The sequence below is a fragment of the Polypterus senegalus genome, chromosome 10 (assembly GCF_016835505.1).
Source record: "Polypterus senegalus isolate Bchr_013 chromosome 10, ASM1683550v1, whole genome shotgun sequence".
Lineage (NCBI taxonomy): Eukaryota > Metazoa > Chordata > Cladistia > Polypteriformes > Polypteridae > Polypterus > Polypterus senegalus.
This window is the reverse complement of record NC_053163.1, coordinates 112,372,837-112,390,499: the sequence shown is the minus strand read 5'-3', so window position 1 is coordinate 112,390,499 and position 17,663 is coordinate 112,372,837. Positions and strand designations below refer to the sequence as shown.

The following is a 17,663-nucleotide window of genomic DNA, read 5'->3' as shown; positions in this document are numbered from 1 at the left end:
AGTGAGAGATATGGTTAGAAATGTAATTGTTTTAACAATTAAATCATAAAAAGGGTTTGGATACTAGTGGTAACCCTGTGTAACTGTCATTTGCAAGGCAAAAAAAAATCCTCATCTGCAGAAAGCCTAGAATGGCTCCATAGTTGTGTGTGGTGTGCCACTGGTTTCCTTAGAAAAAGGAGGATTTCCCGTATCTTGTGTCTTTTTATGAGGAACGGCCAGAACAGATTGGGCTTTATTAGAGGTTATGGTTCATCCCCCAAGTCATAACCATCTGTTAAGGGGTGAAACAAGAAAACATGTAAGTGCCTGTGTCACCCCCAGATCTTTCCTCTGTGCACCCTCAACATCAGCCCCTTTAAGGGGCACATAATACTCAGGCACTTGACACCATCTATCCATTTTCTGAAGCTGCTTAATCCAATACAAGTTCACACACCCAGATCCACTGAACACAATGCAGAAACCAGATCTGTGCCCATATTGATCAAGCATCTCAGAATTACTCCTAGGAATTGCACTAAAAGGATAATAATTTGTTCCACTTTAGAGAAGGACAGCTTATTGACTCTTAAAGGGCCCCTAGGGTGAAGCCCACTCCATTGTGTGTTGTTCATTTTCTTCTTGACACTTATTTACAAAGAGAGCTGATGTTCTGTTGATGTTACGAAAAAGTTGTAAAACACATTCTATTTTTTTTTTGCAGCAAAATATGTCATTGTATAGAAAAACTACAAGACTCATATATGCTGAATGCAGGTCACTGTGAATTACCAATTGAAATATTTACAGATAGAAGTAACTGCCCCCACCAGGAGACAGAGAGAAGGGACTAAAGATTAAAAAACACCCTCATGCAATTTATGGGCTTTGCAGTTGAAAGACACTAGTGTTATCAGTTGGCTTAGTCTCTACCCCCAGACCTTCCTGTTGCTGTGAATTAATCAAGAGGTAGTTACATAATGGGAAGGATAAGGGAGATTAAAAAGCGAGCTGGTCTGAAATGAATCACACAGGATGGTGAAAGGGGCTGCAGGCCACAAAATACATGCAAAGCCAGACCAGGACTTCACTAGTCTGCCCAAAATAGGCCACTTCCCAGATAGCCAGACCCCAATCTAAAGAAGAAGGTTTCCAGGCCTTCTCAGGTATAAAATAGAGCTCAGGCTTTAAAAATTCAAAATACTTTTAAATAGCCCAAATACACAACAATGCTTTTCAAAAGAGAGGGTAAACTATGATATTTATGGCTTGTTAAGACAAGGTAAAAGATTTTAATTACTTCTGATTTGGCTGACACCTTTATCCAAGGCAGCTTACAACATCTGAGATTCAATTGGTTCCAAATGGAGCACAGACAGGTGAAGTGACTTGATTGTGGTCACAAATTGTCAGTAGCAGGATTTAATCCCACAACCTCAGGATTTGAACTTCAAAACCTTAACCACTGTATCTTTATTGTAATAAATCTATATAAATGAAGAATGCATCCACATGAACAAAAAGAAGCACAAAATGGCAAAATAAACAATAAATATAAGGCAAAATAGTTATGCCTAAAATGGCAACCCGAGGCTGACAAATCAAAATGTGCAAACCAGTATCCCAGAACTATTAGCAAAAATCCAATAAACTAAGAATTAAAAACAATAAATACAAAATGATGCTAACTCTCCAACAATCCATGAACCATGAAGGGACTCATCTCTTCCTCCAGTATATAATAGTGGAGGGCTGTACCTCAGCAGTTGTCATGGTGGCCCCACCTCCTGGGGTTCAACCCACAAAGCACAAAATATACAGTAGCCCTGATGCTCATATACACAATGCATAACAACATTTTAAAAAATTACATAACAAGAAAATACACATGAAAATGAATAAAAAATACAAAGGAAAATAAAATCAAGCCAGAAAATGAACCCTGTGTGGAACATAGCAGGAGAATTTAGCCAGGCTAATTTAACAACTAGAGTAGCAGAGATTAAAGAGCTGAAGAGTTGTTGCCAAGGTCAAAAACATGAAAAGAGAAGGATTGTTCATCACATACAAGGTTTGGACACTAACATCAAAGTTGGAATACAAAATCAATGTCATAACCATAACTTAATACAAAATATTAGTTCAGCCTTTCAATGAGTTCTTTTCTTTTGTTTTTTTCCAACAAAATTTGGACACTGCTTTAACTATGCAGTCATCATGTCACATGTCATGCTACACGTGCACTAAAATGCCTAGCAACTGCATAGCATCATAGTTACCATACACATAAAATGGCAGTGCCCATAAGTCATTGCAATGGTGGCACCCAAAATAATAAGCAGTGATAAACAATATATATATCAACGTTTCTCACCCCCGCTCAAAGAAATCTCACTTGATTTTACTGTTATCTCACTGCTGTTACCGTTAAGTATATATTGTATTTATACATTCCTGACAAATGAAGCATCTTGCCTGCCTTGGTGAAATCCTTTCACCAATGGTTTCTTGTGATTTTGACTTTAACAGGATTTTTTTCCGAGTTTTCCCTTTTCTCCAGTGATTTGGATACTGCTGCCTGTTTTTCCCTACCTTGTTTTCTGTCCTATTGCGTGTCTTTTGATATTATCTTTTGGATTTAGGACTTAAAATAAAATTCATCTTGGTTTCCTTTCTGCTTGTTCTGGCTTGTACACCAGATTATGGGATGGTCACACTGACAACTGCACTTTTTAAGGTGACACATCATAGTGCAGTCCAGTGGCTCGACTTTTCCAGGAATCTCAGCACTAAAAAGCTGCACTGCACACACAATGCACCCTCGGTGATGACACCTAAACAGCACACACATGACGACTGTAGACACCACTGTTTATGAAGAGTCCTACCCTGAATGATTTAGCTGTTTTAAAAAGCATACACTCTGATTGGGTATCTCAAGTATACAGCAAAGAGTATGTTCAATAAATACTTCAGTGTGTGACACTTTGGTATCCTGAAATGTTCTATTTGCACTAATGGAAAAAACTGAAACAACAAATCTGCTGCAACTCCAATGTGGCAGACCCTTGCCGTTATGTTTAAGTGTCCAAAAAGAGAAAAGTTTTGGAGATTGAGTTAAACATGGATGGTTTGAAGGGCTAAACACGAGAGTAAATGATAAACCATGAATTTCTTTTCTTTAGTTCTTTTCTCTATTAAATAGCAAACTATTCCTGAAGCTCATTAGACTTTAAACTTCTTTCTTTTCCTTTTCTTACTAAACTATCCAAAACTTTGAGGTGATTTTTAAAATCCCTAACCCCTCTCCTTTCTTCTCCTTGTTCCTCTCTTGCTTCTTTTCTCTTTCATTCTTCTTCTTTTGTTACTTCTGCATTCGTTACTTGCATTCTGTCCCTATGCTAGATTTAAAGCATCAGCATACTGACACCATGAGCTTCACTGCCACCGCACCATGTGATGGCACCAAGCACTGTTGCTACAAACAGCAGGGTTGTGGCCACAGTGGAGTCCACAGAATGATGACAAATGGATTTAAAAATGAAAGTACAACTCAGAGCACACAAAAAACCACAATGTATATCCTAACTTTGTAAACCTAAATGAGTATCAGAAAAGCAACAAATTAGGAAAAGAGGAAAGCACAGTGACCCAAGAGATTAGCAGAACGACACCAGTATGTTCACACAGAAGGTACTGTAAATAAAAATCCAGTTTTCCTCCCACATTCTAAAAATGTGCATGTTAGCTTCACACTGGTTGATTGTTACCTGCCATTTATTGGTACCTCATGCTGGACTGAAACTCCTAAGTTGGGCTTTTGTTCTCACACCTACGATTAGGTGGATAAGGTCATAAAGGGTTAGATTGGTAGATGGGTTGATGAAAAAATATATACATTAATATTCATGACAAATTTTGATGAGCTTCCAAATAGTAATGAACAAAACTGTTTGCAGAAAATTGAAGTGAAATTAGAGTTTTGCTTCATGATAATACTTTCAGAATAACTAGGGTATTGTCACAAGCAAAAGTCGTGCCATTAATACATATATTTTCATCTCATCTGCAAGCTTTTTCTCCATGTTCTATAGCATGGCAGAATATATTTAGCTGCAAATGGTGGAATATGAGATGGTGCTGGGGTGCATGTACCTGCAAGAACGCCAGAGGTGCTTCTCTGCTTCAAAATCCATTGGCCTGCTTATGTAGCCACTGGCAAGCATCTAGAAGTTTCTTGGCTTGGATTGACTTACGGAGTTGGAGAATGTTAACTCAGATGGTGCTTCTTCTGATCCCAAATGAGCTTTATGAGAAGGAGCTGCCAGTGTGAATGTACAGGCAGGCAGTGCTCAAGACAGAAGAGACCATTATGGGACCAACTGGAAGGAGTTGTGGGGGCGCTGGAGGGCAGCTGAGGATAAAGTTAGCAGTTTCAGCCATGGAATAACCATTAGGAAGCATTACTCTTTGCCTTTGATCCCCAAAAAAGCAAAATACCACCAAATGTCATTTTGATGATTTTTACGTTTTGCAAATGTAAAATCACACGTGAAACAAATTTTGGGGCAATTTGGCAAAACTGCCTGCAAAAAGGAATCTGCTGTTTCGCTCGTCATTGCTGCAAAAGGATTTTAGCAGTAGCAGTGAGGCAAAAGATAGAACAGAAACAACACCAAGCTGCTCAAAACCATGACAGCTCCTAACGCAAGTCTAAAAATGACAAAGTCACTGGTTCAGTTCTTCCGTCTGATTCATTGTGTGATGCTGAGCATATCACTTAGCCCATTTATTCTTCAATTCTACAATAAAATATGTAAACACTGTGATGTGTCCTGATCTTGTAATTAATCTTCAATAAAAGATTCAGGCAAGTAAATGAAGAATAAAAACCACCCAATTAAGAAGGCCTTTCAGACAAACTTGTATGTGTTTGTGTCGCTCACTTATCTACACATAGGTAGATGATGGTCTGAAATCAGCTAGCTCCTAAAGAGCAACAAGACATCATTACACGTGTAGAAAGAAGGAAAGCAACAAAACAAAACAAAACTGACTCAAGCAAAAGAAAAAAGGGAGAAATATAACAACGTCCACTGGCATAAAAAATGAAACACTTAAAAATGTTATATCTTAAAAGACAACCTTGCCATTCATTCAGGTCTGCTTTTACACAGGGAAAAATGATGTCAGTCCCATATGTACAGTAGGTCTAACATTGCTGCTACCTTGGACATTGGAAGATCATCAGCATGAGAGATAAAATAAGAAAACAAATAATAAAATATAGCAAGTCAGTACAAAAAAGCACCTATTGAGATGACACACTAAAAGACAAGCAGGTAGTTGTACTAACAGCAAACGGCAAGTGTGTCCAGAAGAGAGTTTGAGGATCAGAAGAAAGACTGAAGTAAAAGTCAAAACAAAACTCAAAATTATAAATCAAAAGAGAGAATTGTCAGAGCCAAAACACAAACCAAAAATCAAAGTTGAAAAGTAAATTCGCTATATAATTGCTCCAGTCTTGGATACTTGGAAGACCTTTATACTAGTAAACCTGATAATGTCATAAGCAACGCCTGGATAGAATTCCATGGAGACAGCGAGGCAAACTCCGCAAAATTGCAACGCCTATCAATAAAACTAAATGTTATAAGACAATCAATGAATTTGATTTACTTTCATGAAACAAGACCTTAACAAAGGCTTCTTTTGGATTTAATAACCCTTACAATGCTTCAGTTAAGGAACGTTCAGAGGTGGAACATTCCTTTTAAAATTAGATACTTCAGTATAAGACCTGTGAATCCTTCAACTTCATAAGTCATTTTACTAGCGTATCAAAGGCTTTCATGTATCACACTGCAAAGAGATGTATAACCACTTTATTGATGTTTTACAAGTTTAATTAAGCCCCAAAGAAGCCATTGTTAAGGTCTTGTTACTTAAATGAGTAAGACATGCATTTTAGCCATACCTAAACTAAAGTGTTACACTAGTCAGCAACAACAATCAGCGTGTGGACACCTAGGTCTTGCTTGAGGATTCATGGAGTAGCTTCTGAGTCCAGCCTCAAGTTTTCCTTCTTTTATTTCTTGCATTTACCACTTTGCACTGCGTCATTTGTTGTTAGATGTATATTTTCAGTCTACCTGACTACATCAGGCCCCGCTCCTCTTATTTGGCTCATTGTGTAATCTTTGAACTGCCCTTAGCTTGTCTGAAAATGGATTGGTGTTTTCCAGATGCTCACCTCACAACATCAGATCTGACTTTATACATCATCTCCATGGATTCTCAGCACAAGTCCTCTGCTCCCACTTAAACACAGAAACCCACCCAAATGGAGAAAGTGGCTATACTTCAGGAAGAGAAGACTCATTGTACTGTAGATATAACAGCTCAATAAGAAACACCCACAAAGATGTGTTTTGTAACCCACAAACCTTCACTTGTTGCTTCTCCACTGAAGAGAGTGAAGGCACTGTGTCCAGATGAAACTGTCAGGATAGAAGAAAACCTTGCCAGTGTTAATGTGCTTCTTTATTAAGTGTTAAGTTTAGCTCTGTTTTCTGACCAGTTTCCTTTCTTCTTGGAGCTTGGCATGAAACGACATCTCCAGACTTCGAGGATGAGAGTAAAGGTACAGTACCGTGTGTCCTGATCAACCACCTGGAAACGTGAAGGCATACTTTAGTGTTACTAAATGCCCTCATTTTGTTTTATTGAGCAGCTCTGACCACCACCTCCTCCTCCTCCTCCTCCTCCTTCTGCTCTTCTGTAGCAAGAACTAGCACTAAACCTGGTAAGGGCCTACTTGTGCTTTTCTCTTTTGGACATTTCTTGTTACAATTTCAAAGGAAATTTGTGTAAATGCACTCCAATAAGCAGGATGTCTAAACTGGTTAAGTTTGTTCCCATTTTTCAGACACTTTATGCAGTATTCAATAAAAGTGCAATCAAAGTAAATTTGGACAGCAGAATTCAAAATGGATTCCGTTGCCATGTTTCATTGTCTGTAAAAAGCACAGAAGGGGAAGTCCCCCATCTCCAAGAAGAACAGAGAAGAGAACCGTACCTAGTGCTGTATTCCTACATGGGATAGAATCTCCGTAGTTTGTTATAAGCAGTTTCTTCTGGGTCTTCAGAGGGGGATAGGATAAGGGTGACATTGTTAAATTGTGTCTGCCTGCCAGAAGGCCTTGTTTATGTGTTAAAAGCATTGCTTACCAGTTCAAATGTCTTAACCCACCATTCAAAATAACCTTCTTTTTTTCTCCCAGCCTGGTATGATAAATTGTCCAGAATATATGAAAATAATAACCGGGTTGACAAAGAAGGTTGATTTTTGCCAGTCACCTCTAGGGGGCAATATGTGCCTTGGTGTTACTCCATAGCTATGCTCCGTTAAGGAAATGTGACTGCATTGCATTTCATAAGCAAAATCAGCACCACTGTCTAAGGAACCTACTCATGTCACACTCATACATGTACTGGATGAACGGCTTGCTAAGCCTGTTTTATAAAGTTTCTTTTGGGTCATATGTGCTAAAGTAATAGCAGCATTATAAAAGTGTACTTGGTTAATTGTGAATAAACATTATAATTGATTACCCTGTTTGGGTGCCCTGCATAGAGTACCCCTTCCAAAATAACCAACTTCTTTTTCTTTCTCTCTCTCTCTCTCCCAGCTCTGTATGATTTAACATCCCAGGTATTTGAGACGGATAAGTCAACTGTCAAAGGTATCACCTTGGCTCATTTACCTGTATAACACCTCTAGAGGGCAGTATACACTTGACTGTTATATTAACTCTGTTTGCTATGTTTTGTTAAGATGCTGTGACTGTGTACCCTTCTTCAAGTAGAGCCAGCATCATTACCAGTAAGAAACAAGTTTTCTTTCCTACCTACACTTCAAGAGACACTTTGTGTGAGTGAACCTTTTTACAAAAAGAAGGCCTGCCTATGGCAGAAAATGGAGTGTGCAGAAATGTATCAGGAGTGTGAAGATCTAGTACCTGTCTTACTTGATCCTATACTGCATAAAAGGCCAGCTTCATCTTTTATAGGCCTTGTCTTCAGGGTCATAGGTGCTAGGGAAGGAGTGGTGGCATTAGAAGGTGTCTGCTCGTTAGAAGATTTTGCTTGATTATGAATAAAAATTCATATTTATCACCAGTTTGAAGTGTCCTGCTATAGAAGACTAAAATGAGAAGAAAGTATTGCTAAACCTGTTTTATAAAGTTTCTTCAGTGTCATGGGTGCTATTGTAGAAGCCATTATTAAAGTGTATATACTTGTAAGGCTTTGCTTAATTGTGAATAAACATTCTTTTTGAGCACCACTTTTGCGTGTTCTGCCATGGAGGGCCCCTTCCAAATTAACCAACTTCTTTTTTTCTTTTCTCCCAGCCCAGTACGATGTAACATCCCAGTTATTTGAGACAAATGCCGCAACTGACAAAGGTATCATCTTGGCTCATTAAACTGTAAAACCCCTCTAGGGGGCGGTATACACTTGACTGTTACAGTATTATCTTTTCTGGCTATGTTTTGTTAAGTAGAGCCAGCACCATTACCAGTAAGAAGCAAATGTTCTGTTCTATATTTCAACAGAGAGGATGTGAGGATGAACTCCTCCACATTGAGACGGCCTGCCTATGGCAGATATGCAGTGTTAAAAATTCTTGTACCATAATTCTGGATAAAATGCCAAGCCTGTTATATATGGTGTTTTCAATGTCATAGGTGCCAGGGTAGGAGTGACAGTATTAAAATGTATTCACTTGTCAGAAAACTTATTTAATTTTGAGTAAACATTTCTAATGATCTTCACTTTCAGGTGTCCTGTCACTGACTAGCCCTCTCAAACTTATCAGTTTCTTTTTCTTTGTCTACCAGTTCAGTATAATGTGCCATTCCAGATATTTGAACACCATAACCCAGCCGAGAAAGGTATCATGTTAGCTCTGCTCTGCCCTGCCCTGTGAACACACCCTCTAAGCGGCAGTACACGCTTGACAGTTACTAACTAACTTGCTCTTTTTTGTTAAGGAGCTGTGACCATGTACTCTTCCACCAGCAGAGCTGTGACTGCTACCAGTAAGAAGCTGATTTCCCTTCTTGTACTGAGAGGATGAGCTCCTCGTTATATGTACTGTATATATGCAGGATGCCCAAGTGTGATAGATGTTGCAGTGTGGCAAGGTGCCTAAGGAGTTTGTACTTGATGATCCCTTGGCACACCCACTGTGCATCCCTGAGTAAATGGAATAACCTCCATGCACTCAAGTTACAACTTTCTTCCAAAGTGCATGCACCCTAAAAGGGGACATAAAAGGCTAATTAATGGTTGCTATTCAACATCATCTCTGACAGCGGCTTACACTTTGACTTCTGTATCTTGAGTGCCGTTAAAATCTCATTATCTCATCTATGCAACATCTCTGCACCGTGATATTACCCCTCCACCTCAGATGTAGAAATACTTTTTCAGGAATCCATTACCTCTCAGCTGAATTACTGTAACTTCCTCCTCACTGGTCTTCTTCCAAAAGGTATTAGCAGACTTCATTTGCCTCTGAATGTGCTGGCTATAGATTCCCGTTTCAAAGAGGTCTTCTGGCTTCCCGACCATTTGATAATTCTCTTCTAGACACTGCTATTATCTTTAAAGTATCTATCTGTCCATTCATTTTCAAAATGTTTTATTTTTCATCATTGGGGGGGGGGGCCTATCCTTGTGGCATCTGCGCAAGGTAGCAACAAACTTTAGATGGTATGCCCGTCCATTACAGCAGCCACACACTTAGTCATACTGAATAGTTATATCAACGTTCTTGGTTAAAATCCAAAACTTTGCATCAAAAATCCATTAACTGTTTGGAGATATCAGTTTTACACAAAGAACTGAACCTACATCCTTATGTTGCATCCTAGACCAAACTACTCTCTAATATCCTCATAAGCTTTTCACCCACCTAACTCCAGTATTAATTATTTGAGCACAGGCTTCTTATCAACCCTGACGATTGCACCACTCCTCTTACTTAATCCCCCCATCCTAATGGGAATTCCACTAACTAGCCACCTGTTCACTTTTTGAACCCATCTATTCATTATATGGTCAGGATAAGCCTATCTGGGAAGCAATGGATGCAGTGCAGAAGTCAACTGTGAATGGGGCATTAGAGCACAAGAACCGTTATGCCAGAAATTGTTCCTTCTACCATATCTATTGGATATATGGGTATCATATCAACTGATATGCATTACATATTAAAGTGTGGATGAGCCTGAACCCATAAAGTTATCCCTGTTCTAAACCACTGAGAGATAGAGCATAACATTTTTAGAAAAATCAAAGATACAAAAGGCAACAAAGAATGAGACTAAACATCCAAGGTATAGTCAATATTCCATGTGTGAATTCTGCTTGGTCTTGATGTTTCTAATTGCCCAGAGAGGCATCACTTTTGCCCAAAGAGACAGTTTTGGCTCTGATGCTAATATATTTATATTCAGCAGACCCATGGTGCCATGATTTTGTCTCCAATTACAAAGAATTACTGCCAGATTGTACTGCTGTCTTAGCCTGGCCCAAAATAATATCAGAGAGCTTCAAGAAAGACAACTTCACTAAGAAAGCTGCTTACTCTGCTCTTTCCTTCTGTTCCAACCTCTAGACCTTTGCCCTTAAATTACCTTCACAGGTAGAATATGGTTTTCCCAGGAATTCAGTGAGGTCACTTGATCACACACAGATGACCAGTTAGTTGTCTGACTCCAACCCTCTGACTTAAGGACATTGCAAAGGGCAATCTATAGGTTATAACTGAAGTCCTTTATCTCACTCCATTGTGTTTATTCAGGATCTTTGTACTGAGGTAGCATATTAGTGAGTCTATCACCTCTCCCCAAACATGCATCTCAAATAGAGACAGAGAAGAACTCTTTTATTTCAGAGTTCACATAATTCCCAGAAATTTGAAAGTAGTTAATCTTCCAAAAAATCACACATTGGCTTTCATTCCTGTTTTTGGAAATGGTTGAGGTCATTGCATATTTATTCTCTGAGTTGTCAGCTTGTTAAGTACACCTATCTAGTTGCATGCTGCATCTCCTTTGGCCTTCAGAACAGCATGAATTTTTTTGGCGGTTGATCCTACCAGATGCTGGGTGTGTCATGCAGGTATGTTGTACCCTGCAGAAATAACTGCATTGCTCATCTCTTTTCTTCTCATCCCATTAATGCTTAATAGAGTTGACACCCTGGGAACAAAAGCAATGAAAATTCACTATCATGTTCCTGGAACCATTTGGTGCAGATACTGTACATGACATAGTGCAGTATCTTTTGGAAATACACGGGTAAACTTTGTTGATAGTGATGTTCAGATACACTTTGCTATTCAGATGTTCTTCAGTTAAGATCCTAATGTGTGCCAGAAAAACATTCTCCACGCCATCAAATGACCACTGTTGACCTAATCTGTGGACAACAAACATGATGGCTTCATGGCACCAAATTCTGATCATTCCGCGAGCACGATGAAAAACCAACCTAAACTCATCCAACTAGACAACTTTTTTTCATTCTTCAGTGGTCCAATTTGGATGGTTATGTGCTCACTGGGGACACACTTACTGTTTTTTTTTTAATTGAGAACATTGGAACCAACATGGTGGTCTTCTGCTGAAGCCAATCTGAGACAAAGTTGTGGTGTGTTCTGAGATGCCATTCTTCACACCGATGTATGTTGAACCTGGATGTGATCTGCTGGTTGTGGCCCATCGGTCTGTTTGTATGATTCTCCTTTGACATTTTCACACACTCTCTTGAAGTTTTCTTTTTGGTTTTGCACCTGTCTTGGTAAAACTCTTGAAACAGATGTGCATGACAAGCATATGATGACATATGTTTAGGAGATGTTAAAGCTGACATGGCTTGCACTGACTACCATGCCATGTTCAAAGTCACTAATGTCACTTACTTTGTCCATTCCAAAGCTTAGCTGACACTAACTGATGCTATATATGTTGGCCTGCCTGATTTATACTGCTTGATGCATGCCTTGTTGGAATATAAACTTGTGTGAGGCTGGTGTGTACCTAATAAAGTGTCTTTAGACACTTATGAATTATAGCCTTAGCACATGCACTTCAGAACGGGTCATCCGCCTGAAGCTAAGCATGTTCAGGCCTGGCCAGGACTTGGGTAGGAGACCATCTAGGAAAAGCTTGAGTTGCTGATGGGAGAGGAGTTGACGAGACCAGCAGAGGGTACTTACCCTGTGGTCTGTGTGTGGATCCCAATGCCTCAGTGCAGTGACAGGGGCATTGCGCTGTAAATATGGTGCCATCATTAAGATGAGATGTAAAACTGAGGTCCTGACTCTCTGTGGTCATTAAAGATCCCTGGACATCTTCCAAAAAGAGTAGGGTTTACCCTGATGTCCTGGCTTAATTGCCAATCACCACCCCCTAATTGGCCATCTCTCTCACCCCTTCACCGCCTAATAGCTAATGTATGGTGAACGTACTGACACAATAATGGCTGACATCACATCATCCAGGTGGATGCTGCACATTGTTAGTGTTTGAAGTGCTTCCCCTCTGTCTATGTAAAGTGGTTTGAGACGCGTGACTAAATGTAATTAATTATTAATAATGATTTTTTCAGATGTTATTTCCCTGAATCTTTAAATCTCAAGATTTTTTTAACAGATAAGGTGATGTAGTACATTTCCAGGAATCACTTCAGGCCTTGACTTGTGAAATTGTCCAAACCATCACGGTGACACTCATTCTTGGCATAGTCTCATTGTGTAATTATTGACTGTCAAAATGTGATTATGTTAAAAAATCCTGTCAGCCTCCTCCTCCTCATCTCCAGCCGTAAAATGGGTTACTTCTGCTTTTTAAAAATTTCTGTAGCACAATTTCACAGGAAGTTTGTGAAAATCCTCTCCAAAAAGCAACAGGACGTTTGAACACATGTTGCATCATCTGGAAGACCACTTTTATGTTTTCTTTCTTTTTTTTTTTTGACACACAATGCAATTGCGCACACACTAAAGCAGCAGCTGAATCCAGCATGAAGGCACAGTTTCTTTTCATTATCTAAAATATTTCAGAAAGGCGCCCCCTGGTAAACTCTTCATAGAGAAGGAACACAAGCCTTCCCAGAACAGACCTTAATGAATGTATCAGTTTTTCCATTTTGAAACCTGCACAAAGCAATTTAGGACAGAGGGGATCCTGGTCTTTCCTAGTCTAACCAGGTTTTTCATCAGGTTCCAACCTGCCATATGCCAATGCGCTGGGCATAGATTACAGTCCACTTGATTTTGTATTAAAATAAGCATGTTAAGAAAATAAATGGAATGAAAAATTATAGGCTGGCATCTGGAATTTTTCATTCCATTAATTTTCTTAACATGCTTATCCATCCATCCATTTTCCAACCCGCTGAATCCGAACATAGGGTCACGGGGGTCTGTTGGAGCCAATCCCAGCCAACACAGGGCACAAGGCAGGAGCCAATCCGGGCAGGGTGCCAACCCACTACAGGACACACCCCAAGCACACACTAGGGCCAATTTAGAATCACCAATCCACCTAACCTGCATGTCTTTGGATTGTGGGAGGAAACCCATGCAGACATGGGGAGAACATGCAAACTCCACACAACCCTAACCCTAACCCTAACCTGGGACTCCTTACTGCGAGGCAGCAGCGCTACCACTGCGCCACCGTGCCGCCCTAACATGCTAATTCTAATACAAAATCAAGTGGACTGTAATCTATGCCCAGCGCATTGGCATATGGCAGGAAACATCCTGGCAGGGACGTCAAACCAGCACACTCACACAGACTCCTACACCCACTCATAACAAGCAAGTGAAGAGTGCTATACAAAAATAAAATGAAATAAAGTTTAGAGTCACCAGTTAGCTTACATGGCACACCTGGAAGAAAACCCCCTCAGACACGTAGAAGACAATCAAACCCCACCAAGGCAGCAACTGGATTGGGATTTACACTCTGTACTCTGGAGTTGAGGAGAGTGTACATAAATTCCATTTTAATGAAGTGTGCCTTGCACGTGTAAGCACATTAAAAGCTACTACAGTGCCTTTGTTCATCATAGCCAGAATGTGGGTGTTTTAACTTAGCAAGATGGGTGGTAAGAAAAAAAATGAAATCAGCTAACAGGGCTGCCTCTAAGTTGTCTCTCTTTTGCCTTTTTGCAGCTCACTTGCGTTCTTCATTAGCGACTGTCATCTTTATCACCTTGATCAGTGCAGTGGCGCTGGCTGTTCTCATCAGCCTCGCTATCTGCATCTACATGAGGAAGAAGAAAGGTACAAATGTTCTCTGGTTTATGATTAAATAAAAAAAATGTTTCAGTAGTAATGCTGTATAAGCCTATCTTCCCTTGCCAGTGTTCCAGACACGCTGATTTCTTATTCTTGGCAGGCCATGCCTCACTATTGTATTGTTTCTCTTGCATGATCGACAAAGCAGTATTGCTTCTGCTTCTTATCTCCTCTGCTTAAGGTATAAATACAGAATGATGACATGTAATAACAAAAATGATCAACACTCACAGATCACAGAGATTTCAGCAATGCTAATATTTTTTATTCTTTATGTTTCTTCAGGGAAGAAGAAATTTGGGTAAGCAAAAAGAAAATCACATTTTTGTTTCAAGGTATGATGAGACTTGAATGGAAAGTGTGAGAGGCCCATAAATCTTTTGACTATGGTAGACTAAAAAGGAATTGTTAGTTGGAATCTGGGTGGTAAGGTGGCATGACTGATCCAGAGTTCAAATCTCAGCTGTGTGTGTGTGTTTGTGGACTACAGATTCTACTTGCGTTCCTGTGCATTTTACAAAACATCCCAAAATGTGTTAAGGTTACTCGATGGTGGTAAACTGTTTCATTGTGAGTGAACTGCTCAGCAGTTAGTTCTGCGACCTCGAAAACCAAATGTCCTGGCCTTGACTTCCTGCTCAGTCCCATCTGTGTGGAGTTTGTGTATTCAGGTTCAACTTTATTGCTATGTCTGTGTAAGGTTCCTCTGGATATTCAGGAATTTCCTCCTCCATTCCTGAAATGTGCATGTTAGGTTGACTAGCATCTCTAAATTGCTCCTCTATGCCTGTGTCTGAGAGTGACCACTACATTGGACCACTGTCCTTTGGAGAGGTGGTTCTTACACTGCTGCTGCTGGTAAGACTGACACCTGCCTGAACTGGATTAAGCAAATTCACAGAGTAGATGAATTGGCGTCCCATCCAGAGTTGGTTCTGGCCTTGCACTCAGTGCTGTCTGTAAATTGTCTGGGCCTGAAGATGCTGAAATGGAATTTATCGCTATGAAAAATGAACAAGTGAATGCATGTGAATCTGGCCAGAAACAAAAAAAGTCAGATTAGTTTAAGGTCATCTAATCAAATCAAAGGGATAAGTTACTCTGTAATGGAAGAGATGGATAAATCTGTAAAGTAAAGGGAACATCAAAGAATACAAAGCAGAAAGACGAGAAAACAAGATATCTGCAAACATCCAAAAGAGAAAGACCAAAATCTACAGAGGAAGCATAGGATACCAGCAAATCTGAAACGTAAAAAGGGCTCCATTACTAGGTGAGCAGGCGAACAGCAAATATAAGTGTAACACCGTTTGTTATGTTACTCTGTTATGGAATGATAATAGCAACACTTCCAGTCTGCAAAAAATCTTAATCCTCATAGCCCCCAGGGGGTAGTAGGTGTTCAACCATAGCAGCTCCTAAAGAAAACATCACCCAGATGCCCCATAAATGATCATGAAAGGAAGGTTCAAAATACAAAGAGTACTTGGGGACCTGGGAACCTCCTCATTAACCCTTTGAATTTCCTTGAATGAATTTTAAAAACATGTTGTAGTGGCTTTACAGGCTGGGGGGGGAATGCAGCTTCACAGGCTAGACACTCGAGTGGTGGGTGCCTATCCAGCAAAGAAAGGATATACTGTATGTCCTTTGATGGACCTTGAGAGTATTCGAGAAAAAAGAGCAAAAACATCAACAGCAGCCCGACACAGCCATTGGTGCTTGCCCTGATCTCAGTGATACTGAAGGGTGTGATGGTGGATAGCAGAAAGTGACAGAGACTGCTGATACTGAAGGAGCTCACAATGCACCCTTGAAATGACCTGATTCTGCCTTCTGTGATCTTAACTAGCTAGAGCTTCAGCACCAGGCGAGTTGGTTCATGATGTACAATGACCTTAATCCGCATAATCAAATAGCCATTTTAGCAATAAACACACAATGAATAAATGTTGTGAAGAGTGACTTGTGTGGTGCTTGTGAGACATACAAGGTGCTGTGAATTTTGTTTGTAGAATTGTTTATTCTTGTATGTTGTGATTCACCTACTTAGGATATCCACATCCTAACTGATAGATAGTTTATTATATACTCCAAACTACCAGAGTAAGATTCCAGTGTCCAGCCATCACTGGAACACAAATTGAGCCCCATGATTATTGTGGGATCTTTCGCACAGTGTATGCAAGAACTCCTTTAAATAACATGTGTATAAGAGAGTGAGGCACACAATGTGCACACAGTATATGGAAGACAAGGGAGACACGAGTATGAAAGCAGAAGAGAGCAGAGGATCAAGAGCTGACCGGGAAATCAAGAGGTTGATAAATGAGATATCTGGACAGAAGGTTAGTGACAATGAAAGATCAGGACCTCTTTGATACCCAAATCGTTCTTCTAAAACTAAATTGGAAGCTATTGAGGATGTGTCTTTTGATTATCCACCCACTAGCACCTTGGAGAGCTACAATAGTGACCACTGACACTCCTAATGTGCTTTTCTTTGTTTGCTTGGCCGCAGGTATAATAGCGCTCCCCTGGACAATGCCGCTGAACTTAAGAACCTGAATATTTGAAGAAAATCCTGACTCCTCTGAAGCTGAAGCCGAACAGGAGACTTGCAGGATATTTTGTGTGTGCATGAGAGTTTGCTTTGCCATCACTTTGGGTGCTCATTTCTAGAAGGCACTAGTTCAGAGTTAGCAAATTGTTGTTAAGTTGGACAAGTGTGTTCTCCCTGTTCTGAATCCAGTGTTGAAATATCACGCTATATGCAGCTTACTTTACAAAAGTTTCGTTCAATAACATGGGTTTAGCTGTCTACTTCATGATACATTGACCAGTGATTTAAAATGAGGTGCCGTCATGGGACTGGCTTTGTTAGGCCAAACTCTTAAAAGTTGTGAGTGGAAGGGGTCACAATCTCAGAGTAAAGTCTTTGTCAGGTCTTTATATTCTTCAAGGACCTACCATGATGGATAAGCAGGGCAGCTTCAGTAGTAGCCATTTCTCTTGTAAAGGTTTTTTTATAACCATTTTGAATGTCAAAGCATAGTGTGAATAAAATTAGAGTGTGCAAGTGTTAGCTTTCTCAGCAAAACATGGCTTTGCTTATCAGATTAAGATGAGAGATTAGACAGGAAGTGACTAATTTAAACAGAACTCTTGATTAGGGAGGGGGCCGGGGGGGTTTGCGAGGGTCCTGTCGCTCCACCACAAGGACCAAAGAATGACGTCAGGTTACAAATTAGGATACCTTCTCATCACTCATACAAATGGCACGCTCACTACGTCTAAC

General features: G+C 40.0%; 1 protein-coding gene across 5 annotated transcripts in view; it reads left to right on the top strand.

Moving 5' to 3' along the window:
- LOC120537423 (V-set and immunoglobulin domain-containing protein 4-like) overlaps positions 1-17,450 on the top strand; it is a 46,610-nt gene extending 29,160 nt beyond the window's left edge. The window contains exons 4-13 of one of the 5 annotated variants that reach the window (XM_039766347.1): positions 6,563-6,625; positions 6,716-6,787; positions 7,674-7,727; positions 7,820-7,867; positions 8,397-8,450; positions 8,886-8,939; positions 9,039-9,086; positions 14,240-14,350; positions 14,651-14,666; positions 16,887-17,450. In XM_039766347.1, the coding sequence (XP_039622281.1) occupies positions 6,563-6,625; positions 6,716-6,787; positions 7,674-7,727; positions 7,820-7,867; positions 8,397-8,450; positions 8,886-8,939; positions 9,039-9,086; positions 14,240-14,350; positions 14,651-14,666; positions 16,887-16,941 (575 nt within the window). In that variant the 3' untranslated portion in view covers positions 16,942-17,450. Of the gene's footprint in view, positions 1-6,562; positions 6,626-6,715; positions 6,788-7,673; positions 7,728-7,819; positions 7,916-8,396; positions 8,451-8,885; positions 8,940-9,038; positions 9,087-14,239; positions 14,351-14,650; positions 14,667-16,886 lie in introns of all 5 variants that reach the window. The other 4 variants (XM_039766346.1, XM_039766349.1, XM_039766350.1 and 1 more) reach the window with 4 other exon arrangements.
- The last annotated feature ends 213 nt before the right edge of the window (positions 17,451-17,663 follow it).